At 35.4% G+C, this 27,428-nt stretch overlaps 1 protein-coding gene across 1 annotated transcript in view; it reads left to right on the forward strand.

Moving 5' to 3' along the window:
* The first annotated feature begins 811 nt into the window (after positions 1 to 811).
* Positions 812 to 27,428, forward strand: part of ADAMTS6 (ADAM metallopeptidase with thrombospondin type 1 motif 6) — a 344,308-nt gene continuing 317,691 nt past the window's right edge. Inside the window, exons 1-4 of the mRNA XM_017877113.1 lie at positions 812 to 1,386; positions 8,940 to 9,312; positions 11,742 to 12,106; positions 22,163 to 22,331. Of these exons, the coding sequence (XP_017732602.1) occupies positions 9,216 to 9,312; positions 11,742 to 12,106; positions 22,163 to 22,331 (631 nt within the window). The 5' untranslated portion in view covers positions 812 to 1,386; positions 8,940 to 9,215. The remainder of the gene's footprint in view (positions 1,387 to 8,939; positions 9,313 to 11,741; positions 12,107 to 22,162; positions 22,332 to 27,428) is intronic.

Consider the following 27,428-nt stretch of genomic DNA (forward strand, 5'->3'; position numbering starts at 1 on the left):
GGGGGTGGGAGGGAGGTCCTATTTCGGATTTATTTTCATTTGGGCATCATTGAAGTTTCATTCAATGGACTGACTTTAAAAAAATACACTCCACTTGTGGCTTTTCCCGGTTGCACTTTAAAACACCATCCAGTCTCACCCTCATCTGGAAATAATGCAAGCTTCTTTCTTCCCCCGCTCCCTCCTCCCCTACATTTTTTTTTTTTTAAAGCTCCACATAACCTGAAGTCGATAATCAGATGGAAAATGTGCTGGTATTGGTTTACTTTAGTTTACTTTTCCTTTTGGTGCTAACCTTACTTGCTGAAGTATGTATAAAACACAGGCATTTTGTACACTTGTAGCTACTGAGGCTTGATGTCTGCCTGCTCCACGAATCTAAGCTTTAAGTTTCCTCAGAGGCACTGTTTACGTGCAAGTTTTAACATTTTGATTGTGTGGAGTTCAAAAATAAAATTACACAGAGAATGACACCAGAGATCTTAACAGTGACATTAGTCCATCTAAAGTCATTCATCCTTCTCCCTCCCCCTTCCTTTTTCCAAGAAACAACTAATAGCAAACCAGGCTAGAATTTCTAAGAGAGTTTAGAGGAGGAGGAGGAAAAGAGGCGGAGTGAGATAGGAGAGAGGTTAGAGAGGCCAGAATTTCTCTCATTCACAGTGTGGAAAAGTTGACATTGTCTAAGCCCTTCTGAATGGCTGGTAGTTGGTTACCCCGATTGTACCTCTACCTCCCCTCCCCCTCCACGTGACGACCCAGGACACATGCGCACCCGACGCAGCCCAGGCACATCTGCAGACTGACGTCAGTGCTCTGCCTCCGAGGAAAAGCTGCCAAAATTTTCTCCTGCTGCAATTCAAGTTGGCTGGGGGCCGGTAGTGAGATCTAGGGCTACTTCAACAAAACTTTGCTGCCCTTCCTGCTCCTCTTGTCTTCTTTTCTCCTGATACCTTTTGATGCTCTGCACATGTTATTTGCATAGCAAAGGCACTAAGCTTTCCAGGAAGAGAGGGCACCACTTCCACCCCCAATAAGTCTTTTTTCCCGTCTTTTCTTTCTTTTCCTTTCCTTTTTTGGGGGGTGGGGAGGGAGAGAAAGGGGGTTTGCAAAGGCAGCATCTCAGAGTGATAGCCTAGATGTATTGAAGGCATCTCTTATTCTGCCAAATCGGAAAGTCAGTTCTCTAAAGCCCGGGTTAGCCAGACCATAGGGTTTTATTCTGGCTGCAGAATAACTGACTGGTGTGGCTTTGCAAAGGGGGGCAAAAAATTAAAAAAAAAAAAAATTGAAAAAAGTTAGAGAGGAGAAGGGAGTACGTGAGTCGTCCAGTGCAATCTCTATTGTCTGAAACTTACTTTTTATCAGAATTTGAAGATGAAAACGGTAAGGAAGACTTAACAATATTCAATGAAGCTTTTTTTTTTTTTTAAACCAACAGCTTGTGCTTTGCTTGTCTTCCGAATAACGCTTAGAAAACTTTTTTTCTGTGTGTGTGTTTTGGTTTTTTTTCTTTTTCTTTTTTTTTTTTTCTTTTTTTTTTTAAATGGCAATGAGTGAGCTTGACTGAACTCATTTTACAAATAGATATCTTTTTAACTCCAGACTTGTCGGGGGTTGTAGAATTCTGGGACTTGCAATTATTTTATGATGCAAAAAATACGTTTATTTTATGAATATACATACATGTTTTGTGAAGTGGACTTGATTATGATTATTGTAATCTTTTAACTGATCACCAAATAGTAATCCGGAAGGTAATAATGATGTGTGTGTTTTAAATTGATTTCCAGTTTTCTTAAAGAAAAGTCTTCTGCATTTTGTAGTTTCATGTCAGTGTCGTAAGTCTTCAGACAAGTGCATATTTTATGCTTGGACTCAGAGGGTAGCATTAATGTGCTAGCTGTAGCCCCGATGCTCTAGGACATGTTAAGCTCTTAATAGGCTAATCAAAGAGATGGAAGCGTGTGTTTTTGATTTACTTTTGGCCACTTGAGACGTGCTAGACTCATAACCCTCCGGAGCCTTGTTTATCGGGGTATGTCTGTATATATGGTGTATGGGACCAAAGTTCAGGGATTGAGGAGGGAGAGCGAGAGTGCGAGAATGGGGTATTGGAAAGCCTCTTTCTGATAATATGTGCTACAATTCCTGTCTTTGATGCTTTCTTTCCTTGTACTAGAGGAAAAGTGAGCGAGAGATTGAGAAAGCGCACTGAGAGGGAACAAGAGAGTGAGTTTCTTACTCTTGTTTTTATTTGAGCTGCCGGTGCAACGCGTTTGGGCCAGATGCCAACTGTCTGGGTCACACGCGTTTTATCCAAATAGATTTAGCGCTGCTGTCTGGAAATGGGCTGCTGAATGTTAACTTTAGGATCAACTCAACCAGGGCAGCTCAGACTGTTACCCTCTGTCTGGGCGAAGTGGAATGGTGGGGACGGGGGGAGGTGAGGGTGTGCAGAGCAGAGAGAAAAAGGGAAACTGAACCATTGCTTGGAACTTTAAAAAAGACACTTGAGTGTGATTTTCAACATACTCTTTTTATTTTCAGATGTCGTGGACTAATTTTCTGTTCTTTTTTCTTTCTTTTCTAGTTTTGTTAATTAGACTGAAATGTTTAGATGTGGGAATGACAGTTTTCAGAATTCATGACAGGAAAAGAAATGTAACACAAACTTGGTGTAGTTGAAAGAAATTAAGAAAATTAATTTTGGAGATAATTGTTTTCTTGTGTTGCAGCAAAGTGGTAGCTGCAGTCTAGTTTATGTTAATTTTGTGCTTAAATGTGATCATTAGTGTTTTGAATTTTTGAAGAATAGCATTTAGAGGCAAATACGCTGATTTCAAACAAGTCAAATTCATTCATTTGCCACAACATTTGCCACAAATGGCTGCAAATGAAATCTGTGTAGTGGTCTTAATATTTTTGTGATTCCCAAGAAGAAAAACTTCTAGCCTCATGACTTAAAATACTGTAATATTCCTCATGTCTGATTCCAGTACCTGTAAGATTAATTCCTACTCTGGTCTGCTCTTAGCACTTCCTCTTTCTTTCCTTAGTAACCACTAGTAGTTACTAGGATGGGTCTTGATGCCAAATCTTATCAAGTTCGTGACTTTAGTGAGTGAATGAAGGGAGTTACCATATTGAGAGTTAGTTGACAGCATATTTGGAATATGTGTTGGGGGTAGTGGGGAGAAAAAGAGGGGAAGAGGTGGATAGCTCTCTTGCTTCTGCCAAAAAACATGGTTGATTATCAAGCTAACCTCAAGAGAAAAAACTTATAATACAGATAATGTGTATTTACTTGCTATCTGGAAAAAAGTGTGAGACTACATGTAATTTAGGGCTTGAGTTTTATAAATCATGGATTGTGTTTTTCTTTTAGCTCATTTGCTTTTCTTGATAGATGTGTTTTGGGTAATCTGTGTGTTTAGTTTCACCTTTCCTTGGAAACCAATCTCACAAATTTTATAAATGACCTGGAAACCTTTATACTTAGAGCCTAATTGTGTCCTTAGCATACAGTAGATGATAATAAATATTTGTTGAGAGAATACATGGAAAATGAAAGAAGTTAATTTTCATATATAAAAATTAAATACCTGAAATGAGCATGGTATTGTTGTTTCTTCCATGGAGATCAAATCAGCCTTAAATAAATAACCAGAGTTAAGATGGATGAAAGAAGTTGAGAAGAACATTATGCATGTTCTTTAGCTTCATAATAATAGTTCACAAGAGGAAATTATTACCTTGGCTACTCCTAGATCACTTGAGTGGGAAGTAAAGATGATAGAGGAAAAAAGACAAGTAATACCCTCCAACCAGGGCAGACTACTGAGGAAATCACTATAGTGCAAGTTGTGTGATCTTTTTTCTTCTTAGGTAGTGTAGCTTTGATCCATGGAAGCAGGTAAATGATCCCTTAACTTTACTGCCTGGTGCATTTGTGTTAGGGAAAAAAGCATACGTGAAATCAAAGTGAAATGGATGTTTTGGTTCTGTTTTCAAATTTAAAGTAGTTATAAGTATCATTATCAAGACCGAAGTTCTTTACTCCTTGCTGTAAAGGCAATATAACTAGTTGATTGACTCCATCATCATATCTAACTTATTTCACATTTTTGAGGGAAAGAGGAACATGAAACTATTTTTGAAGGAAGGCCTTTGAAGAGTGATGTTAGATAATGAAGGAGGGCTAATATTATTTAGCTTAAAGTGAAGTACAGAGACACTTTACATCATATGTAATCTAATCTCTTAACAAGTCTTTGTGAGATAGACATCAGTATCATGGTTTTATAGATGAGAAAGCAGATACAGAGAGGTTAAGTAACTGGGGGTCAGGCCAGGACTCAAAGCCTTTGTGATTTCCACAGCATAATGATGTTTCTGCTATACAATTTAAAAGGTCAATGCATTGTAATTTTTGGACAACTCTTTAGTATTTTAATGTTAGTCTGAACTTTGTAAACTATATCTGGAAAAGTCACAGGCTCTACATATTTATGGTGTCCAGATTAACCTCCCCACCAGGTGTCAGAAAGTGGATTAACTCATTCACTTTTATTTTGTAGGGGACTAAGAGTCGTTAGATTTGTTAATTGTGTTGATTTTAGTTAAATTCTTTTTTTTGTTTTGTTTTTTGTTTTTGAGATGGAGCCTCACTCTGTCACCCAGGCTAGAGTGCAGTGGTGCCATCTTGGCTCACTGCAGCCTCCACTTCCCATGATCAGGTGATTCTCTTGCCTCAGCCCCCTGACTAACTGGGATTACAGGTGCGCACCACCACGCCTGGCTAATTTTGTATTTTTAGTATATTCAAGGTTTTGAAATGTGGGCCAGGCTGGTCTCAAACTCCTGACCTCAGATGATCCGCCCGTCTCAGCCTCCCAAAGTGCTGGGATTATAGGTATGAGCCACCATGCCTGACCAATTCTAGTTTAATTCTATCTAGACTAATTTACTTAATGTTAAGTTTCTTAACTGAGCACTGGAGGCAAAAAAAAAAAAAAAAAAAAAAAAAAAAAAAAAAAAAAAAAAAAAAAGGGGGAAAAGGGAGGAAAAAAAAAAAAAAAAAAAAAAAAAAAAAAAAAAAAAAAAAGAGGGAGCAAGGGAGCGATAAAGGAAAAAGAAACTCACATGCCAGCTATTGTAACTAGTGTTGGAACCAAGACTATAACTGGTTTGTTTAACTTCAAAGCTCCTGCTTTTTCAACTATGCACCAATGCCTTTTTTACTGCAAATCCTTAAATCATACAGTAGTCTACTTCTGGCCAAATAGGTATTACTTTTTTTTCCTCAATGCTACTGGCTTAGTTAACTTGGGCATTTACAGGAGAATAAGTAAGAGTGAAGGTTATGAAACTGTAACAATTTATAAAAAGAGCAGGACATTTCTCAAGAGGGAAAAATAGTTACTCCCTAAATCCAGTCAACTGTATTGTAAGTTTCTCAGTAGTTTCAAAACCCAGAAAATAGGAGAAAAGGGATGAATGATTCAATCAAATCTATCTCCATTGCTAGAAAATTAACTCAAATGTGTTAAGTATATGTTCTTTAAAGGAAGATTATAATCTAAACTATATGAGGGACTCATTTAATGTCAGATTTTATTACTCAAAACACTCCAGTGATTTAAAAAAATTAAAACAATGAGAATGAATGTTGTTCATGAGGCAACAATTATAATTTTAATATTACATGGGAAAGTTTAGAGGATGGAATCTGTATTTAAGTAGGTTGAAAACCAAGATAATGGAATTCTTTTTATTGCTGTTATTGAATAATGGTATAACTTAATCTCTCTAAAATTTTTTACCTGAGAAAGGATATATAGTACCTGCTATCTTGCCTAAATTAGTGTAGAAGTAATTTCGAGAAGAAACAATGACTGTATGTGAAGTTGTTAAAAACTATTCACATTAACTAAACAATACCATTTATAAATATCTTGGCCGGGCACAGTAGCTCATGCCTGTAATCCTAGCACTTTGAGAGGCCAAGGCGAGCGGATCAGGAGGTCAGGAGAGTAAGACCATCCTGGCTAACACGGTGAAACCCCATCTCTATTAAAAAAAAAAAAATACAAAAAATCAGCTGGGCACGGTGGCACGCACCTATAATCCCAGCTACTCAGGAGGCTGAGGCAGGAGAATCACTTGAACCTGGGAGGCGGAGGTTGCAGTGAGCCAAGATCGTGCCACTGCACTCTAGCATGGGCAACAAGAGTGAGACTCCATCTCAAAAACAAAAAAAAAATCTTATTTGACATTGGTTGTTATTAACTGCTATTGACTGTTTAAATTTGAGTGCCTTAAGCTGAAAGTGTGATGTAATACAAAGAATTTAGAGTTTAGAATCAGACAGCCTTGTGTGAATCTGGGCTCTACTGTTTTATACCTATCTGACCAGTGAGCTTCAGCTTCTTTATTTATGAATTGGTGGCTTTATTAGTAATCAATTGCTGTGTAACAAATTACCACAAACTTAGTGAGTTAAAACAATACACATTTATTATCACACAGTTTCTCTGGGTCAGGAATCTAGGGATTGTGTCCTCAGCTTTAGTGTATCTCACGAGGCTACAAAGTGTTGCCAAGGACTAGGGTCTTTACAGAAGGCTTGACTGGGGAAGAACCTGTTTCTAAGCTCACCTATTACTGAATAGGATTTAGTTTCTTGCATACTGTTGGACTCAGGGCCTTAGTTCCTTGTTAGTGATATCAGAGGCTGCTCTCAGTTTCTTCATTGTGGGCCTCACCACATGACAGCTTGCTTCAGCTGAACCAATTAGGGAAAGATGTGGCTGGCAGGATGGAAGTCAGAATCTTTTGTATGTAATAATGAAGTGATATCCTCTCAAAGTTGAGATATTCTATTGGTTAGAATCAAATTAAGAGGAGAGGAACAAGGGAATGGATATGAGGAAGCCAGATTATTATTATGGGCTCATCAGAGTCTACTCTACCACAGGGACAGAGTATATTTACTTCACAAGATTGTTTTGGAGATTAAAAGAAGCAATATATATTTAAAGTTTTTTATTTTTGGTCTAATCTTAAACTACCTTTCTGGTTATTACCTGTTTTTTTTTTTCCCCCCCCCACAGGAACAAAATTTGCTATTGCTATTATTACTAATATTGTTTACTATTTCCCTTTTTTTTTTTTTCTGGTTATCTAGACTTTGTGGAATGCATTTCTTCTATTTGTAATGATTACCTCCAGCAATTTGATTTGTAAAATTATATTCGTCTTCCAGGATCTGTCTGAAATGCTGCTTTTTCCGTAAACATTCCTTGATCAATTCTTCTCTGACCCAGAAGTCATCTCCCTCATCTGATCTCCCACAACAACTTTGCACAACCTTATCATGGCATTCGTCAGTCTGCCTTACACTTTTCCTTGTTGTTTAGATTATGAGCTCCCCAAGGGCAAGGATTGAATCTTAATCTTTTCTGTTTCCCTTAATCCTTTTCTGTATTCTGATGTTGTTATAACATCATCTTTTTAACATAGTGGGACAATATTTGTTGATTAATGAATTAGCCTTTCCAAGGCTTAGCAGTTTAGTAACTTGTAGAGACAGATGTAAGGAATTTTAAATGGCTGTTGTTGTTTTATATGTTGTATATACCAATATTTCTAGCACCGCAGGGAATGAAGTGTTTCACATAAGTTAATTTTACAGGTAACTACAAATACTTTTTATATGCCTAAAGTGATTTTATTTTAACCATTTATTTAAATTCATTTATTCATTCTTTTACTCATCCATTTTTTTCAACCAACAAATATATATTAAGTATTTATTATGTGAAAATTTTATATATTAGGGATTTGGAATGAAAATCTTTCTAATATCTTTTGTGTACTTTCCTAACTTATTAACAGTAACATATCTTATTAAAAGCATTTATCTTCTTATTTTGGACTCAGGCATAGTATTATGAATGTCAGATATTGAGCTATATAACAGTTATACATACAATAGGAACTGTTAAACTATGTAAGACCCATTTGCCTCTACCCCAAACTGTATTACTTTGGGGTTCTAAAACTAACATTTTAGTTTTTTATCCTTTTTTTGGGTCACAGTTTTGCTGTTTATGGCTAGTTTTTAGTCTCTTAGTTATTTTCTTCTTCTGATCTGCTGTATCCCGGGAAATCAGGCAGCCAAATTGCTATTCTGTATCAAGTGTGAATGAAGACTCTGAGTGAGGTTGTTAGTTGAAAGTAAAGTACATGAGATAGGACTTGAAATCTGTTGTAATACTTGAAATGAAGTTTTAAAAATTTCTTTTAAGTTACATTCCAGAGAGTTGAAATTGACTCATGAGTTGCCTTGTAAGTCACATAAGACTTCCAAGTAAAGTCAAGGGTTATAGTACATATAGTTCAACTTTTTAGAAGTTTAGTTTCTGATACTGTCTTAGTGTTCACAGATGGCTGCTAAATGTCACTGTATTTGTAGATCTACTTTGTCAGAAAAAAAATGATAGGTACCTTATAAAGCAACACAATATCTGGATATGAGTGTGTTTAAAAGGCATGTTATGGAATGGGATCACATATTGTTTGTCACTTACATATAATGAACTGAGGTAGTGAAGTCAGCTGACTTTATTTTATCAAAAGGAAGTTAACTCACTGCCCATCATTGTTATCTTCAAAGTTTTTAAAAAAGAATTATGATTTCTCTTTAGATTCCTTATTTGATTATTAAGTAGCTCTGGCATTATGCTGATAACCATTGAGGTCTCTAATTCTGTGTCTGATCTTGTGAATGTTTATTTAGACTATAAAGAATAACAATGGTCTAATTTAACTATATTATTTTGTAGTTACGTCTTTTGGCGAGGGTTCAGTACTATATAGGACTTGGATTTTCCATTCTGGATATTTTCAGTTAACTTAAATTTTTTTTTTTCTAGGTTAAAAAATGGCCATACTTTAGTAACTAATCAGCCTAATGCTTTGCTTATGAAAACTTTTACCATCATTATTTTTTCATTTTGGATTGAGAAAATGAATCCAGATATAGAAGAAAGTGCAGGATGTTGGATAAAAGTGCCTCTTAAACAGTGGAACATCCAATAACTAATTTACAAGAAGTTTTAAAGAAATAAAATTGTTATGCTTCGATTTTGGTATGGTATTGACTCTTTAGCACATAGGTAGCCCTCAAAAATCATCCAGTTTTCTAAATTATGGAAATTTTGTGGAAGACGTTGACCTGGATTTTGAGCCTCATCATGGCTTCATCGGAATTTCATAGTGACCACAGGCTTTCATACAGTTCTCAAGGTAGGATTCTTGCTTTTGAAACTGACACAAAATATTGCTATTAATTGGACAAGAAAAGATTCTGCATATTTAGTTTGGGTGGATAGTTTTTTTTGGGATATGTAGTGATAGGAATAGAGGCCCACTGTGTCAATTCGGTGCTCGTTTCATAAATGTTAAGGGCTATGCGTCGTTTGACTTGTCCTACTAGTATTTAACATCCAGTGGATTTTAGAGTTGACTGGTCTTTCTTGGAAAATGATAGACCCCAGGCCTTGTTCTTCTGAAACTTAAACTTTAATAAGCTTGTTCATGACTAGAGCTTTTGGGCAAGGACATGTTCAAGAAAATCCAAACATGTATGCTGTGGAAGAAGAAACCAGATAAATTATGATACAGGACCCTTTTAATATGGACCCTTGGTGAAAAAATACTTTTCCAAACCTAAGAATTCTGATCTAAAGACTAGAATCTGAGTATAAGAGTGAGAACTGTAAGAAGTGCAGCTTTTCATGTTCTAATCTTTATAATTTTAATCTATAGAATTGAGCCTTATATCATAGAAATGATCTTAATAAAGCAGGCCCAGGAGTAAATGTCATTTTGCTTTCCATGGACCAGTCCAGTCCATATAGAATTATTGAAAGGCATACCTTTTGTATTTCCCTCCCATGAATACATAGTAACAGATAATTTTTTGGTGCCGATGAACCAGATTTTCAAGACTATTACAGATTGATGTGTGTGTCTAGAAGTCTGTGTTAAAAAGTGTGGCTCTCAGAGTAAATCAATGAAGCCGTGACATTTAGTATGAACTCTATTTATAAGAAGTGAAATAAACACTGTCTTTTAATTTATTTACCATTTGGTTATGGTTTTATGGGAGTTTATATTAGTGGGTAAACTCCATGTGTAGATACTGAGGCAAATAAGCAGACATTTGGTTTCCCTTAGTGGTAAATCTAGCTGAAAGAAGGTATGGCTAAGAAGGTAGGTGGATAATATTTAGTACATCTAAATGAGGAAAATATGTCTAAAAGTTATCTGAAATTTTAGTCAAGCTGTTTTTAAAATAGCTTTATTGAGATATTACTACACATACCATGTAATTCACCCATTTAAGGTATATAAATTCAGTGGTTTTTAGTATTTTCAGCATTGTACAACCATCACAGTAACCTATTTTATTTTATTTTATCTTATTTTAATTTTTGGCACTAGTGTCATCGCCACCATAATCAATTTTAGAACATTTTCATCACTCCAAAAAGAAGCCTGTACTTCTTAGTGGTCACTCCCAAATTCTCTCCAAACCAGCTTTCACCCCCAGCTGTAGGCAACCTCTAAGCCTTCTGTCCGTAGAGATTTGCCTATTCTGGATATTTCATATAAATGTAATGATATGTGGCATTTTGTGACTTGCTGTTTTACTTAGCATAATGTTTTAAATGTTAGATAATGAACTTTGATTATGAAGACAGTTGTTATGAAGGTTCATTCATGTCATAGCATATACCAGTACTGCATTCCTTTTTATTGTAAAATAATATTCCATTGTGTGTATATACTACATTTTGTTTATTCATCAGTTGATGGAAATTTGGTTTAATTCCCCTTTTTGAGTATGATGAATAATGCTGGTAAGAGTATTCACATCTAAATTTTTATATGAATATGCATTTTCATTTCTATTGTGTACATACGTGATAGGAGAATTGCTGGATCATATGATTACCTCCATGTTTAAAATTTTGAGGAATTGTCAGGCTGTTTTTCAAAGTGGCTGCAGCATTCTACATTCCTACTGACGATTTTTTTTTTTTTTTTTTTTTTTTGAGACGGAGTCTCACTCTGTCATCCAGGCTGGAGTGCAGTGGCGCAGTCTTGGCTCACTACAACCTCTGCCTCCCAGGTTCAGGCGATTCTCCTGCCTCGGCCTCCAGAGTAGCTGGGACTACAGGCGTGTGCCACACGCCCGGATAATTTTTTGTGTTTTTAGTAGAGATGGGGTTTCACCGTGTGATGATTTCTTAAAAAATAATAATTTCTACAAGGCTATAGAGATTCTTTTTTGGATAACTTTCAAAAACAGATTCTATCTGAGCTAAACTCTTTTCTTTTACATATGTGTGCTTTTCATTATTTTTTATTTCAATGTAAAATTTTCATATTTCTTACAGAATTTAGCTCTTAGGATCCATGTTTTAAAAGTTAAAAAATTAAAATAGTCTTTCACAAGTAATATTAAAATAATTGCAACTTAACCTTCAGATTTTAAACTTTTCTTTCATTTTTGTTTAATATAACTTTTTTTGTACATACCTCACATATAACGATTCATAGTTTTAACTGACATAGTTGTTGTTTATATTGCTGCTTCTTTGTTCTGTTAAATTTTCTTTTCTTCCATGTGTTTTTTTTTCTGGATTCTCTGCCTTGTGATTACAAAGAGGAATTCCTGACTTATCTTGAACAGTACCAGCTAACTATTCCAATAAGGGTTGATCAAAATGGAGCATTTCTCAGCTTTACTGTGAAAAATGATAAACACTCAAGGAGAAGACGGAGTATGGACCCTATTGATCCACAGCAGGCAGTATCTAAGTTATTTTTTAAACTTTCAGCCTATGGCAAGCACTTTCATCTAAACTTGACTCTCAATACAGATTTTGTGTCCAAACATTTTACAGTAGAATATTGGGGGAAAGATGGACCCCAGTGGAAACATGATTTTTTAGACAACTGTCATTACACAGGATATTTGCAAGATCAACGTAGTACAACTAAAGTGGCTTTAAGCAACTGTGTTGGGTTGGTAAGTAGATGCTACAATTTTAAACTTCTGATGGGAAAATAAGTTTGCAATATAAATGTCTTTCCTCAGATTAAAAAATATATATATTATATATATATGTGTAGTTTAAGTAGGAAGGTAATAGTTTACATTTTTTTTGCTATTTCTGCTGCCTTTGATTTTGATTTTCTTTTTAATAATGTATTGACTTTTCAAATGGCAGCTTTTAAAACTCTATTATTAGAAGAGGAATGAACAAAACTTCAGGTTTCCCTTTGACTTAAGTTTTTCTGTTCAAATAAGATATCTTTTATGCATAAACAAAACTCAGTCATTTTTGAAGAATTTTAGGGTATATTTGTATGTATGTGTATATTATGGCAGGAAGTCATGACACTGACATTCTTTTTATAATATCTTTCTTTGGTAGGTAACATATCTTAAAATTACTTACGACCTACTTATAGTTACGAGTTCTCAAAGTAGAATCTTTTATACCAGTGTCTATGAGATAATTTTTTATGTATTTATATGAAGATTGATATAAATCTTACTTTACTTAGAAACTGGGTTCTAGGCTGCGTGAGGTGGCTCATGTCTGTAATCCCAGTGTTTTAGGAGGCCGTGATGGGCGGATTACTTGAGGCTGGGAAATCAAGACCAGCCTGGGCAACATGGCGAGACCCCCATTTCTAAAAATATATTTTAAAGAAAGAATAGAAAAAAGAAAAGAAAATGGGTTCAAGACTACAGAGTTTATCCTAGGCATTTGAATCCATTCTAGTCTAATGGTAAATACATAGTTCAAAGTTGCACATAGTAATAATTGCAAAACAAAGCAAATTTCCATGCTTTCTCTTCTGTGTTTACCCTGTTCAGGCTAATGTAGATGTTCCATTAAAGCTGTGTCTGTGAAAAGGGTACAAACATTTTGATGCTCAAGGAATAGTTTCAGAAACTGTTTTTCTTTTTTATTATAACATACCCATATTCTCTGTTTCAATATAAAATAACTATAATTCGAGTTGGGTTTAAATAAGTTTTAAGTTTGAAAGGACTATCAAGAACTACACAATGGAGAAAAACATTTCACTGTAGATGTATATAGGAATGTGCTCCAATTGTCTGCTTTCTATCACTGTTAAGTAAAATGAGCCAAAATATTTACTTATCTTGTAAGATTTAGGTTTAATTTCTATAGACAAATTGAGTACACTCATTACTAGTTTCTCTATAAGCAGTGTTAGGACTTTATCTATAAAACAGACTTATCTTTTTGAATAAAATGATCCAAAATGTATTCTAAAACGTCTCATATGTTAAAATGACACACTATTAATTATCATAGAAAAATGCTATTCCTAGTCATTGACTAAGTTGTTTACATTTGGCATTAACATTAATTATGCCATTGCTAGTTTTAACAGGGTGATGAAATGAGCAAATTCAAGATTTAGAAAAAAAAAACAAAACTAATTCCATTGTAGGATTTGAGAGAAGAGTGATTGTAGATATGAAGATAATTTGGAACATGTAGGAGACAATAAGGGCCTATTCAAAGACTATGGCATTGAGAATAAAGAAGATAGAATGAATTTGAACCACATTTTGGGACAAAATTTAAAATATTTGCATCCTATTTTTTCTTTCCTGACATATAATAAGACAGAGAATAGTAGGTAGTTAATAATATTTTTAAAATTGAAATAGAATTGAACTTGTTGTGAGAAACAGGAGAGAAAGCAATTGAAGATGCCTGAGATATCTCTTTTGGATGAAAGTATATATGAATGTTATGAGTTGAGAACGAATGTCAGAGGAGAGCTGGATTGGAGAGGAATTTGAAGAGAATGCCTTTGATATAGCAAATATGAGGAATCTGAATAAATAAAGGTTAAAAATGTCTAATGGTATTTGAGAAATATAGCTCTGAAGTTTAGAAAAGAATTCAATTCTGGAAACAGGTAACTTCAGAGCCATTAATATAGGTGACTTTATGAAATTGTGAAACATGCTCTTTGATGACTCAAAAGTGAGAATAAAGTTGAAAATGGAACCTTTTCTACAATGAAGGAGATGACAAAATGTCACCTATTCATCCTTATTGAGACTTTGTCTCTTGTTCTTTCCCTCTGTTAACACCTTTCTGTTTTACTTCGTCCCTTATTGACACTGTATGGTCTGTGTTAACTAAGTTTGCTTATTTGATTAAGGGGTGATCTGCCAGGTTTGTCCACTGAAGTTACTATTTTTTCCCTTGATAGTTCCTAAGGAATTTGTGAGCAGGTATTTCACACTTTTACACACCAGTTTTAGTAAACTTTACCTTCATTCTTATTCTGTATAATGTTACTTTTTTTTTTTGAGACAGGGTCTTACTAACTCTTGCCCAGGCTGGAGTGCAGTAGCGTGATCTTGGCTCGCTGCAACCTCCACCTCCTATGGATGTTACATTTTTAATCAAATGGAATATGTAAACAAGTGTTTTTTTTTTTTAATTCTACTTTTCAAAGGCCACCACTTTTAATAAATTCTGTGTTTTTAGTCATTCTATATAAAATAGTTGTTAATGCAGAGATCATTAGTGTTTTCTACTCCTATCTTCTCACCCATAGTTTTAGTGCTGGGACTCTTGCACCATTCAAAGGACAAAATTCCTAACATTATAGTCTGTCAGTTTCATATAATGTCATATTTTAATTTGCTTTGTATTTGGACCATGGTTTCTTACTCAGGATTTATTTTTTTCTGGAGTTTCTATTTACTTTTACTTTTTCTCATTGAGAAAAAAGCATAGTTTCTTTATCAAGTGATTTAATATTTTCCAGTTCCTTAGTCCTTATATCTACTGCTTGAAATACATTCCATTCTTCTTTGGAGGCATTTTTCATGGAGCCATTTAATTAATTTCTTGGGCTAATTTCTTGATGTTAGTTTCTGTAACATCTCTCATTTTGGGGCTTCTTCTTTCCTAAATTAGTTCTACATCTTTCTCTTTCTGAGTTTACATCCTGGTTTTTTTGGAGAATATCTTCAAATAATTACCTCAGAACAGGCAACTGGGAAGTAAAGTTTCTGAGTCTGTGTCTGTTTGAAAGGGACCTTGTGCAGCCCTCATGTTTGACTGATAATTTAGCTGAATGTGAAATTCTGGGTTCAAAAAATAATCTTCCTTAAGAATGATGGATGGTGGTACTGGGAAAAGGAATATATAGGGCATAAAATTTATTTATATGGTTGTATAGCTTTAAAAAAGGAAAAATACTTAAAGGTCTTAAAAGTTAGCATTGATTCACAGGTAGAAGGCTGCTGCTAGTCAGATTCTTGTCCTTTTATTCTTTAAAATTTTTTTTTAGTTAAAAAAACATTTCCCTCAGTGAAAGCATGTTCCTTTTATCCTTCCTATTTCAGGGATTTATAACATGTCTAACTATGGGTTTTCTTTCCTAATTTCTGCTTGGTATTTGATGGGTGCTTTTAATAAAGACCCTCCTTCAGCTTAGAGAAATTAAAAAAAAATTTTCTTAATAATTTTATCTTCTTATTTTTTTCTTCCTCCATGTTCTGTCTTTCTGGAATTGGTTTTCTGCTTCTCTTATCGTTTTCTCTTTTTCCACTGTTTTCTTTTTTGTTCTAAGTTCTATGAGATTTCCCTGATTTCATCTTCTTTTCCTTCGGTTGAGTAAAAAATTATAGCAGTCATATTTCTAATTTTCAAAAGTTCTTTCTCTTTTTTCTTGGATTTTCTTACATTCTGTTCTTATTTCATGAAAACTGATTATCTTCAGTCCCTCTGAAGATTATAAAGACTATATAGCTAGTTAGAAAAGCTCAATGACCCCATTAGACTTTCTGTTCATTTAGTCATGTCCACAGTTGTCATTCTCCCCTTTTCATTATTCATTCATTTCACTAATACTTATAAGTACCTTCCATATAATGAGCACTGTTCTAGGTGCTAGGATTACAATAGTGAAAAATAAAAATCTCTATTATCATATAGCTTGCATTCTAGTAGGGCATACACACAATAAGAAAACTATAATATATTGGGTAGTGATAAATGCTCAGGAGGAAAAAGTATTGAGCAAAGACCCTAAGGGAAAGGAGGAAGGAAATGCTGGCATCTGAGGGATAAGATTTTCAGGTAGAAATTTTCAAGTACAAAGACATGATCTCAGAGTGTTTGAGGAACAGCATGGAGGCCACATGGCTGTAGCCAAGAGAAAGTGAGGGGGAGTAATGGAAGTTGAGGTCAGAAAGGAAACTGGGAGCCAGATGTAAAGACTTTAGGGGACGCAGAATAAAATCAATAATAACTACAAGTTTGAGGCCTGAGCAAGTAACATAATCTAACAGCCATCAATTAAGGTGAGAAAGACTCAGGAATCAACTGAGATGAAAAAGCTGTTTGAAGAGTAGGTAGGGGGATGTATATCATGAATTCAGTTGGAGGTATTAAACATGAGATGTTGTATAGGATATTGGATATGTCAGTCTGGAGTTCAGAGGAGAGATATGAATTAGAAAGTTATAAATTTGGGAGTCATCAATATATAGATGCCATTTAAAGCCAAGAGATTATATGAAATTGCTTCGAAGGGAGCATAGGTAGAATAAAGAAGAGGTCTAAGGACTGAGCCCTTGGGCATTCCAAGAGGTCAGGGAGGTCAGAGAGACATAGAAGAAACAACAGAGAACAGAGTAATAAAGTTGAAGGAATATCAGGAAAATGTTCTGGCAGCCAGAAGGAAATATTTCAAGAGGAAAATGCTGCTGATGAGTCCAAATAAGAGTAGCACTGCAAATTGCATTGAATTTATCATTGAGGAAGTTATTGGTGACCTTGACAAAAGCAGTTTCAGTGAAGAAGAGTTTGGAGAAGAGGCAATGACATGATTGGAGTAGGTTTAAAATGGAGAGAAAAGGAGTATATAGACCGTTATTTTAGGACTTCTGGAGAAGCAAAAAAATTTTTAGTAGCAGGCAGAAGTGTGGTCACAGGAGGATTCGTTTTGTTTGAAGATGGGAATGATTAGGTAGAGTGCGAGATGCTGGAATGAAGTTCTTGATAGGTGAGAAATGATAGACTTTTCCACACAAATAGAATAATTATCTTTAGCTAGGGGAATAGATAGTTCATCCATAATAATAGGGAAAAATAGATTTTATGGACATAAGATGCAGGTATGTGAGTATTTGTGATTGTAGAAATTTGTAGGAGGTTTTGCAATGTCTATCGGAGGGGAATATGAAGGTTTTAGAGGATTAAGTTGAGATGAGAAAACATGAAAGAGTTATCCAGGAGAATGGGTTACTGAATGAACTTGATAAATATACAATTTCTGTGAAGCATTACAGTTACAGTTAAAATTATTAATGAATTTAAAGTGAGACCAGTCAGCATTCTGGTATATTTTCCTCTGGCTAAATGCAGCTGCAAAGGTGCAGGCCCAGCAAAGTTGAATCTTATCAAGGTTGTGGTTTAGCCAGCTGGATTCCATGAAGTGAGAAAGAGGTGAGGGAATTGAAGGTGGAATTGAAGCTGGGTTATGAGGGAAGTGAGGACATGAGGTGGGTAAAGGACAGTGAAAATGTGGTAGGATCAATGGATTATGGGACCTCATGAGGATAAAAGGACTATCCCTTGGAGTTGGTATATTAGAGGGACAGTTTTAGAAAGATAGAAGAATGGGATACTTGAAATCAAGATTATAGAAGGCTCCAAATATTGATAATGCTCAAAGTCTAGGGTTTGACCATGGGCATGGTGTAAAAAGTAAGGTGAGGGACAAGATATTTGAAGGAGAGGAAGTCAAGGAATTGAGAGGACAGGGAATGAAGAGACCATCTATGTCATTAGTTTTTAAACTAGGTCCATGGATGGGATTATATGGTGACCATATGGGATGATAGCAGTACATGTGACTTTGCCTCCAACAGAAACCACAGATATTTTCATATCGTTACAGTTTTTGCATTCTTTTCAAAATATTTTTATTCATCACTGTTGTGAAATTATGGAAGTTATTAGAGCCACTGAAGATCTTATTTAAAGTGTTATGCAAGTTATGTGTATTCTTTTTAAAAAATATTTTGATAACTATTTTACTAAATTGGTTTTATTTAGTAAATATATATATTTCCTATATATTTTTTCTGCATTTAAAATATTCTGAGGAGGAGTCCTTAGTTTTCACCCTTAGACTTCCAAAGGGATTCAGAATATATGCACATGCACATACATGTATTTTAAGAATCTGTGATATAAGAAGATATTGAAATCAACAACTATTTCAGGAATGATGTTGCAGAGAATGACAGTAATCCAGAATCTGTTATTTTTAAGGAATGAGAGGACTGACTTGGGATCAATAGATAAATGCAACTGGGAAAGGAGGGAGAAGATCATGGCACGAGGTTCAATGCTGGTGTTTGTTTGTTGAGAAGGGAGAAAGAATTGTTTGGAAATGACAGTGAGTTGCAAGAACATCTGACGCTACCTTCAGGTCCAATAGGAGGCATGTAGAAGAGAAAGCAGCCACTGTTCCAGAGGACTACAGGAAAGGAGTATCATTTAGGGAGCTTCAGGTTTTTGTTAGAGCAAGATGAAGTGAATATTCACAGATGAAGCTGGGGATAGAGGAGATTTTATTGATGATTGACTCTGAGTTTGAGAGAACACAGTAGAAGTGTTTCAAATAATCGGGAGAGGCAGGAGATGGGATCAGAAAACATGATGTACGTAATCATATGAGAATTAGAATCCAGAGGGTGAGGTTTGGGCTTCTCATAGGAATTTATACTGCCAGGAAAGAGGACACATGGTGAGATTAACCCTGATGGTCCTGAGGCAGATAGTGTAAAGGTGAATGGGGATACTGAGGTAAGTGAGAGCAGGGCTCTTGTCAGGCATGCATAGATTTCTAGTACTCCCACTAACTTCAGGCCCTCCATCATCTGGTTTTCAGTCCCTTTTTAATCTCATAATCACTCTCCCCTTCCCTCCTTTCAGTCACTGTAGCTCCTGATTGTTTCTGAAATACTGTAAGCATGCTCCTACCTCATTGCTTTTGCATTTGCTGTTGCCAGTATCTGGTCTGCTCTTTCCCAAGATATATGTTTAGCTTGCTTCCTCATTTTATTCAGGTTTCTGCTCAAATACCACCTTATTAGAGAGGATGGTTGCAACTATCCAATATAGTTTCTATAATTCTCTCACTTCTAATTATTCTCTGTCCTTTTTGATTGCTTTTATCTCTCTTCTTAATGTTTATTACTACCTGCTTCATCATTTATTTGTTTAATCAATTAGCTTTTTTAAAAATTTTTATTTTATTTTTTTTTTTTAGACAGAGTCTTGCTCTGTTGCCCAGGCTCTGGAGTGCAGTGGCGTGATCTCAGCTCACTGCAACCTCTGCCTCCTAGGTTCAAGCGATTCTCCTTCCTCAGCCTCCCGAGTAGCTGAGATTACAGGCATGCGCCACCACGCCCAGCTAATTTTTGTATTTTTAGTAGAAGCAGGGTTTCACCACATTGGTCAGGCTAGTCTCAAACTCCTGACCTCGTGACTGACCTGCCTCAGCCTCCCAAAGTGCTGGGATTACAGGTATGAGCCACCGCACCAGCATAATTAGCTTTTTCTAGCTCCTCCCACCAAAATGTAAGTACCATGATAGAGCTGGAACTTTGGTTCACTGTTGTATCCCTACCACGTAGCATAGTATCTGCCTTGTGATAGGCACTTGTGAAAGCATATTTTGTGAAAAAATAAATAAATACAGAAACAGCCCTTAGAGGATAAGAGAATTATAGTATAGTGGTTAAGAGTTCTGGCTCCAAAGTCAGTCACATGAGTTCATTGTTTAACTTTGCTCCATCTCAGTTTCTCATCTACAAAGTGGAACAGATAGTGGTACGTCAAAGAGTTATTAAGAAGAGATAATGTTATAAACATTTTACAAAGTACCTAACATATAAAATCTCTGGATTGTCCTTCCAGAGTCTTTTCATTCTTGAAATTAGAGATTGTGTTTACTTACCAGGCTTCTGACTTCATTTTTCCCCAGCAAATCAAGTCTCTTGTCTGGTAACTTTCAATTTTCTTGTGCCCACAGACCAGCATGACTTTAGTCTCTAGCCTTTCTGGACTGTAGCCTAGACCCTGCTTCCTACATATCTCTCTTATCAAAACTTATACTTGCCCCCTATTCTGCAGGAACTGTGTTCATTTTATAGCACATTGTTGATCTACCTGAGGTAATAGAATATGTTAATGGCATATTATGTTATTTTTGCTAGTATTTGCATTTAATATAGGGACTATTTTCCTTAAATTAAAGCAAACAATGGTGAAAATTATATGACGTGACTCAGGGCTGCTTTTTTTGTTTGCATTCCTCAGCTCATTTCATGTAGGTGACTGCCAACTTAATCTATAAATTAGAGCAACTCTGATTATGTCTTATCATTCCTTCCAAGCATAAGGTACTTAACATGAATTTCCCTAAACAGAATCATAGAGGTTTAGAATTCAAAGGGACCTTAGAGATTATCTGGACTAGAGGTTTTCAACTTTCTTTTAAAGCAGCAAAACTCCTTTTCAAATGAAATGTTATGTGGAAACTTAATATATAGATTAATAAAAGCACAACTGATTCCTAAACCCAGGAATCCAAGCCATGTAGGTCTCCCTTTGTTGTCTGGGGCAATCCCCTGAGGGCACTTCCATGGAACCCTTAGGGCTCCCCAGAGTGCTGTTTTAAAACCACTAATTTAGACCAACTCTTTCATTTTTCCAGCTGAGGAAATACACCCAGAGAGTTTTTATTTTATCTGGTGTTACAGGGTAAATCAGTTGGGTTAAGAGCAGTCCTCACATGTGCCGTACTTAGGAAAACATTATTAGACAAGGGTGGAAATTCTTATTTCAGATAACTTTTACTATCTCATTCTTTTTCATCAACAAAGTTTTATTTATACCTATTACATGTGGGACATTTTCTGTGGTTGTAACTGATACAAAGAAATAGGAGACATAACCCTTTGCCTTAAAAAGCAAATAATCTAATTGGGAAGCTAAAACATGAAGTTGAAAACTTATACCAACTTTAAATAAGACTTCAAGACTTGAGATGTAACAAAGCAGTGTGGAATTAATTGAAAATAAGTGATACTGAGAATTAGCTCTATTGGAGCTCAGTGAAGGGTGAAGCTACTCCATTTGGACTAGAGAAGGTTTTTAAAGAGGAGAGATAACTAAACTGAGTAGCACTTGGCTAAGTAGATAGGGATAAGGTGATAAAATACTGTAAGTAAGGGCAGAACTTTGAATTCCAGTACCTTCACTTACCTCTGTGTAATATTGGTCAAGTTTTCTGAGCCTGTTACTTCATCTGCAGAATGGGGATGTATGGGATGTGTGTTAATTAACAACTTATTAGTTGATGCAACATAAACCTCAAAATGTCAGTGATTTATCACAATAGAAGTTTGTTTCTTGTGTGTGTCTGTGTCTACATCAGACAGCTTTCTAAGAGGTCACGCAGGGACCCAGGTTCCTTCTTTTTTGGTTTCTACCTACCCTAGGTATTTGGAGTTGTCTTCATTCAGTGAGGAAAGAGAGTAGAAGATTCCACTGCAGAGGTATTCAGAGGTCGGGCTGAAAGTGTTATATAACCCTCTGCCCATATTTTTTTGTCCAAAACTCAATCACAAAGCTATATCTAAACACAGAGGATATAATTACATGCATAATGTGGAACTGAAATAAGTTTTAGTATTCACATAAAACCTCTGTTACCTCACAGAGTCATTGTGAAATTGGAGGAAATCATGTATGTGACATGCTGGGTACAGTGCATAGCATATGGAGGTATTTAAATGTTCTTTTTAAAGAATAGGAACATTTATATAATGTTTTACTGAGTACAGATAATTCGCTATTTTTTTTTTTATTAACATGTGTTTTAACCCTGTCTTTGGAGAAGTGTCTATTTATTTTAGCTCTTGGTAATAATGATAACTAATATTTAAAATGATTCTCCTTGGTAAGTTCTTTGTTTATTTTTCTTTTAGCATGGTGTTATTGCTACAGAAGATGAAGAATATTTTATTGAACCTTTAAAGAATACCACAGAGGATTCCAAGCATTTTAGTTATGAAAATGGCCACCCTCATGTTATTTACAAAAAGTCTGCCCTTCAACAACGACATCTGTACGATCACTCTCATTGTGGGGTTTCGGGTGAGTGAGTGTGCAGCTTTTAGAAAGCATATTGTATTGGATTGCTGCTTTTTCTTTCTTATGGCAAGTATAGTAAGGTTAGCAATAAAAGTAAGTAGGAATTTGACTAGGATTATAATGTTCAGAGCCCTTTTAATGGATGTCACCTACCGGTAGTTTTTTTTTTTTAACATTTTTTTCTCTCTGCTTCTTAGGTTGGGTTTCTTTCTTTCTTTTTTTTTTTTTTTTAACTTTTTTTAAAATTATACTTTAAGTTCTAGGGTACATGTGCACAACGTGAAGGTTTGTTACATATGTATACATGTGCCATGTTGGTGTGCTGCACCCATCAACTCGTCAGCACCCATCAACTTGTCATTTACATCAGGTATAATTCCCAATGCCACCTACCAGTAGTTTTAAATCAATTTGAGAGCTCTTTGAGAAGTCTTCAAACTAAATTTGTATAAAATTCATTTTCTTTTTTTGGTTGAAGGGAAAAAAATAACCATCTTATTTTACTTAGGTAATAGCTATAGCTTTTTTGCACAGGTATACTGTAGTACTCTGTGGTATTTGTTTAGCCTGATATTTTTATGCTAGTAGCAGGAATCTAGACACTTGAAGAAGACTTGAAGAATCTTAAGGTAGTATTCAAAAGTAGTGTTAGCACTGAGTGAGGATACTATAAAAATATGTAGTACGGACAACAAACCTAGACTTCAGTGGTCAAGGAGAACTTCATGGAAGAAGTGACTTCTAAGCTGAGGCCTGGGGGAAAAGTGAAGGTAGCTGTGTAGAAGTGGAGAAAGCAGTGGCTATAGTGTTTCACATAGAGAAAATAGCGTTTATGAAGCTCCTAAACCAAAAGGGAGAATGTCATGTTATATAAATTGACAGACAGTTCATGTAACTGGATATTAGAATGTGGGCTGGAGGGATAAAGGTGAGGTTCATAGTGGTTGGGGGAAGTGGTTGTGAGAGATGAAACTGGAAAGATTAGCAGAGGCCACATCATGAAGAGCTTATAAACCATGTTAAGGGGTTTGTTTATCCTAAGTACACTAGAAACCCACGGAAAGGATTTAAACAGGAAGAATAACATAATCAGATTTGTGTTTTACAAAGACTACTCTGGCAGCAATATGGAGATGGAATTAGAGAAGAGCAAGGCTAGAGCTAAGGAGTTAGGAGGATGTTAGTCTAAAGGTGAGAAAATGTAGAGAAACAGTGGATATAACATAGCATAGCAAAAAGAACATGCGCTTTGGTATAGCATAGGACCAATTACCCAACCTCTCTGAGTGCTCATCTCAGCACATACTAGTTACCCAACCAAACTGTAACTATCATTAAAATGACTGTTTCTAGTACACTAAAGTGTTATTATATTAAAAAAAATTTTTAAAGATTTATTCTATATAGTTCCAGTAGCTAGAACCAGGGGCAGAATGTTTCAGAGAGAGATTTCAGCTTAATGCAAAGGTAAAGTCACCAACAAATACATTTAGTAAAAAATAGAAAGGGTTGGCCATACGTGGTGGCTCATGCCTGTAATCCCAGCACTTTGGGAGGCTGAGGCAGGCAGATCATAAGGTCAGGATTTTGAGACCAGCCTGGCCAATATGGTGAAACCCTGTCTCTATTAAAAATACAAAAATAAGCCAGGCGTGGTGGCGCTTGCCTGTAGTCCCAGCCACTTGGGAGGCTGAGGCAGAAGAATTGCTTAAACCCGGGAGGCGGAGGTTGCAGTGAGCCCAGATCGTGCCACTGCACTCCAGCCAGGGTAACAGAGCAAGACTCCATCTCAAAAAAAAAAAAAAAGAAAGAAAGAAAGGACTGCCTTGTGAATTAGTGTATGATATGCATCATCCTTTTGTTTCTTCTCCATATTCTTCATGGGCTTGTTTTCTTCTTAAGTATTAAGTCTTCTTAACCTACTGTTCTCATTCTGCACACTTTCTTCTTAAGTAATCTCTGAGGCTGTTAATTAGGTCCTTGTTGGTCAAGAATAGTTGGTACCAGAAAAAGACAACTTACAGTGAATCTACTTAAAACTTGAAATAAAATTCCATAGTTAATAATGAAAACAGAAGATTTATTCAGTCTTTGTATTGAGTAATGAAACGAAACATTATGGAAATAAGTTTTTCTTATATTTAACAACATTTAGACTGTAAGTATAACTATATGTAAATTCTTTAAAAACTAGAATTCAGTCCGGACACAGTGGCTCACGCCTATAATCCCAGCACTTTGGGAAGCCAAGGCAGGCGGATCACGAGGTCAGGAGATCGAGACCATCCTGGCCAACATGGTGAAACCCTGTCTCTACTAAAAATACAAAAATTAGCCAGGCATTGTGGCACATTCCTGTAGTCCCAGCTACTCAGGCTGAGGCAGGAGAATTGCTTGAACCTTGGAGGCGGCGGTTGCAGTGAGCCAAGATCACTCCGAGAGTGAAACTCCTTCTCAAAAAAAAAAAAAAGAAAGAAAAAAAAACTAGGATTTAAATATTCAGTTGTTTATTATAATGTAATTATTCTATCATTTTCCATAATATGCCAACCTTCACTGTATGATGGTAAAGAAGATCACTTTTGTAAAATCTTTAAAGATTTTATCATATTCTGAAAAGCCTACCTCTTAATCCTTTCATATTTAAATTATCCTTTTTTGAAGTATGTATCACATTATTTTAAGTCAGTCAGATCCTTATTTTTTAATGGTTTACGCATTAGTGAAACACTTCTCCAAATCCATTCTTATGGCTGTCATAAAATTCTGTCCTTTTGGGGAAAGATTCTCCTACCATCTCTCATTTGGATTACTGTGAGAATTTCCTTACCAGTGTTCCATTTCAATGTTTCCAATTCACTTGCCATTTCTACTACCCCGAACTCTAGTCTGTTTATTTTAGACCCTCATTATCTCTTGACGAGACCACTATACTGACTTTCTACTTATGCTTTCTGCCTCCAGGTTTGTGTTCTTGTTTTCAGTAAAATCTATCCCCTAAATCTGGCTGTATCACACACCTTGAAAAACTTCACTGGCTTCCTATTACTGGGAATATAATAATATTCCCCTATATTCTGGGCAAGTGTTACTAGACTTTATTGGAAAAAAAATGTTTTGTGTTTAGTAGTAAATTTGGGAAATGTCTGGCTAACATCTTAATTGTAATACTGTTTCAACAGCATAGGTCAAGTGAGAGATGTGTATTTATAGGCATACACTGCCAGTTAGCCTATTACCTGGAATTCAAGTTTATGTCAAAATATAAGATATGAAAACCCCCTTGACACTGGATATATTTATCTTATATTCAGATACTATTTTTTTCCATTCTAATTAGATTCAAACTATGAATTTTAAAATTTTATAGAAGTAATAAATGTTCCTTTTAGAAAATACAGGACAAAAAGGAAAAAAAGAAACTGAAAATTACTTATTCCAACACCCAGAGATAACTAAGTATTCTTCTAGTCCATTGAAATAGATGTTATTACGTCTCTATATCTTCATTATCTACTTATATATTCATTAAGTAAATATTCATTTAGTACCTGTATGCAAGGCTATTCTAGGTGCTGGGGATGCAGCAATAAATAAAGCAGAAAAAGTCCCTGCTCTCATGGAGTTTATATTCTAGTGAGGAAAGACAGTTAACTAAATAAGCAAACAAACAAACAAACAAATATATGGCCAACTGTCCAGAAGTAGTAAGTACTATGAACAAAAATAAAGCAGGTTAATGAAATAATAGTGAATGGCTGTATATATTCAAACACTTTGATATTGATCAAAAAGTTAAAATCTTATTTCAAATGGCAATGAAATCCATATATTGATTTTGGGAAAAAGTTACCGTGTTGTATGTGTTTATGAGCAATATTTTCCTAACATGCTATAATCTAATCAAAATTAAATTAAGCAAAGCATCTCTAACAGGTATCATTTGAAGAACTACTGATCTTTATTTTGAAACAAAGCAAATTAATCTCGTTTTCTATTTTAGACTAAGAAAGATAGTACTTACAGATCACTAAGCTTAACATTAAGAAGTCAATTGGCAATTATAGAATGCATAGTTTTATAATGAGCTAGTTTTGCTGGATTAATTTAATTTTTAAAATGAAACTGAAGATGTTCTCTCTCTTGATTTTATTCATTCAGTATATGTGTATATGTATAAAATATTGAATATATAATTATATATGCTATATATAAAATGCCTTTGATGGACATTCATAAATAAAAATATATAGTTTTAATGTTCAAATAATTTGTAGTTTGTTAGAGTGATAGCCAAGCCAACTAAAAATTTTAAAAACTAAAATGTTGAAAATTAGGACAATAACAAAGATGATGATAACACCGATTACCTTACACTGAATACATTTTTAGTTTTATTATTATTATTTTTGAGATGGAGTTTTGCTCTTGTTGCCCAGACTAGAGTGCAGTGGTGCCATCTCAGCTCACTGCAACCTCCGCCTCCCAGGTTCAAGCAATTGTCTTGCCTCGGCCTTCCGAGTAGCTGGGACTACAGATGTGTGCCACCACACCCAGCTAATTTTTGTATTTTTTTTTTTTTTTTTTTTAGTAGAAACATTAATTTAGGATTTGAAATATTTTACTGGACAAAATACTTGAAATGTTTACCAATCTGTTCTCTTTTTTTTTTAGTTTTTGAGATGGAGTTTTGCCCTGTCGCCCAGGCTGGAGGGCAGTGGTGTGATCTTGGCTCACTGCAATCTCTGTCTCAGGTTCAAGTGATTCTCCTGCCTCAGCCTCCTGAGCAGCTGGGATTACAGGCGCCCTCCCCACATCTGGCTAATTTTTGTATTTTTAGTACAGACGGGGTTTCACCATGTTGGCCAGGTTGGCCTCAAGGTCTGACCTCAGGTGATCCACCCACTTCAGCCTCCCAAAGTGTTGGGATTATAGGCGTGAGCCATCACACCCGACCTGAATACATTTTAAATGAGAACTACCATTGCTTTGTGTTTATTGCACAATAATGTCTAATTGTTTTCACAATATTTTAAATAAAAATAAGGAGAAATTGAATGGGTCAGAGAAAGGGAAATGATCAAAAGAATGAAAATAAAA

Source organism: Rhinopithecus bieti, unplaced genomic scaffold, assembly GCF_001698545.2.
Source record: "Rhinopithecus bieti isolate Rb0 unplaced genomic scaffold, ASM169854v2 scaffold_10181, whole genome shotgun sequence".
NCBI classification, from domain to species: Eukaryota; Metazoa; Chordata; class Mammalia; order Primates; family Cercopithecidae; genus Rhinopithecus; species Rhinopithecus bieti.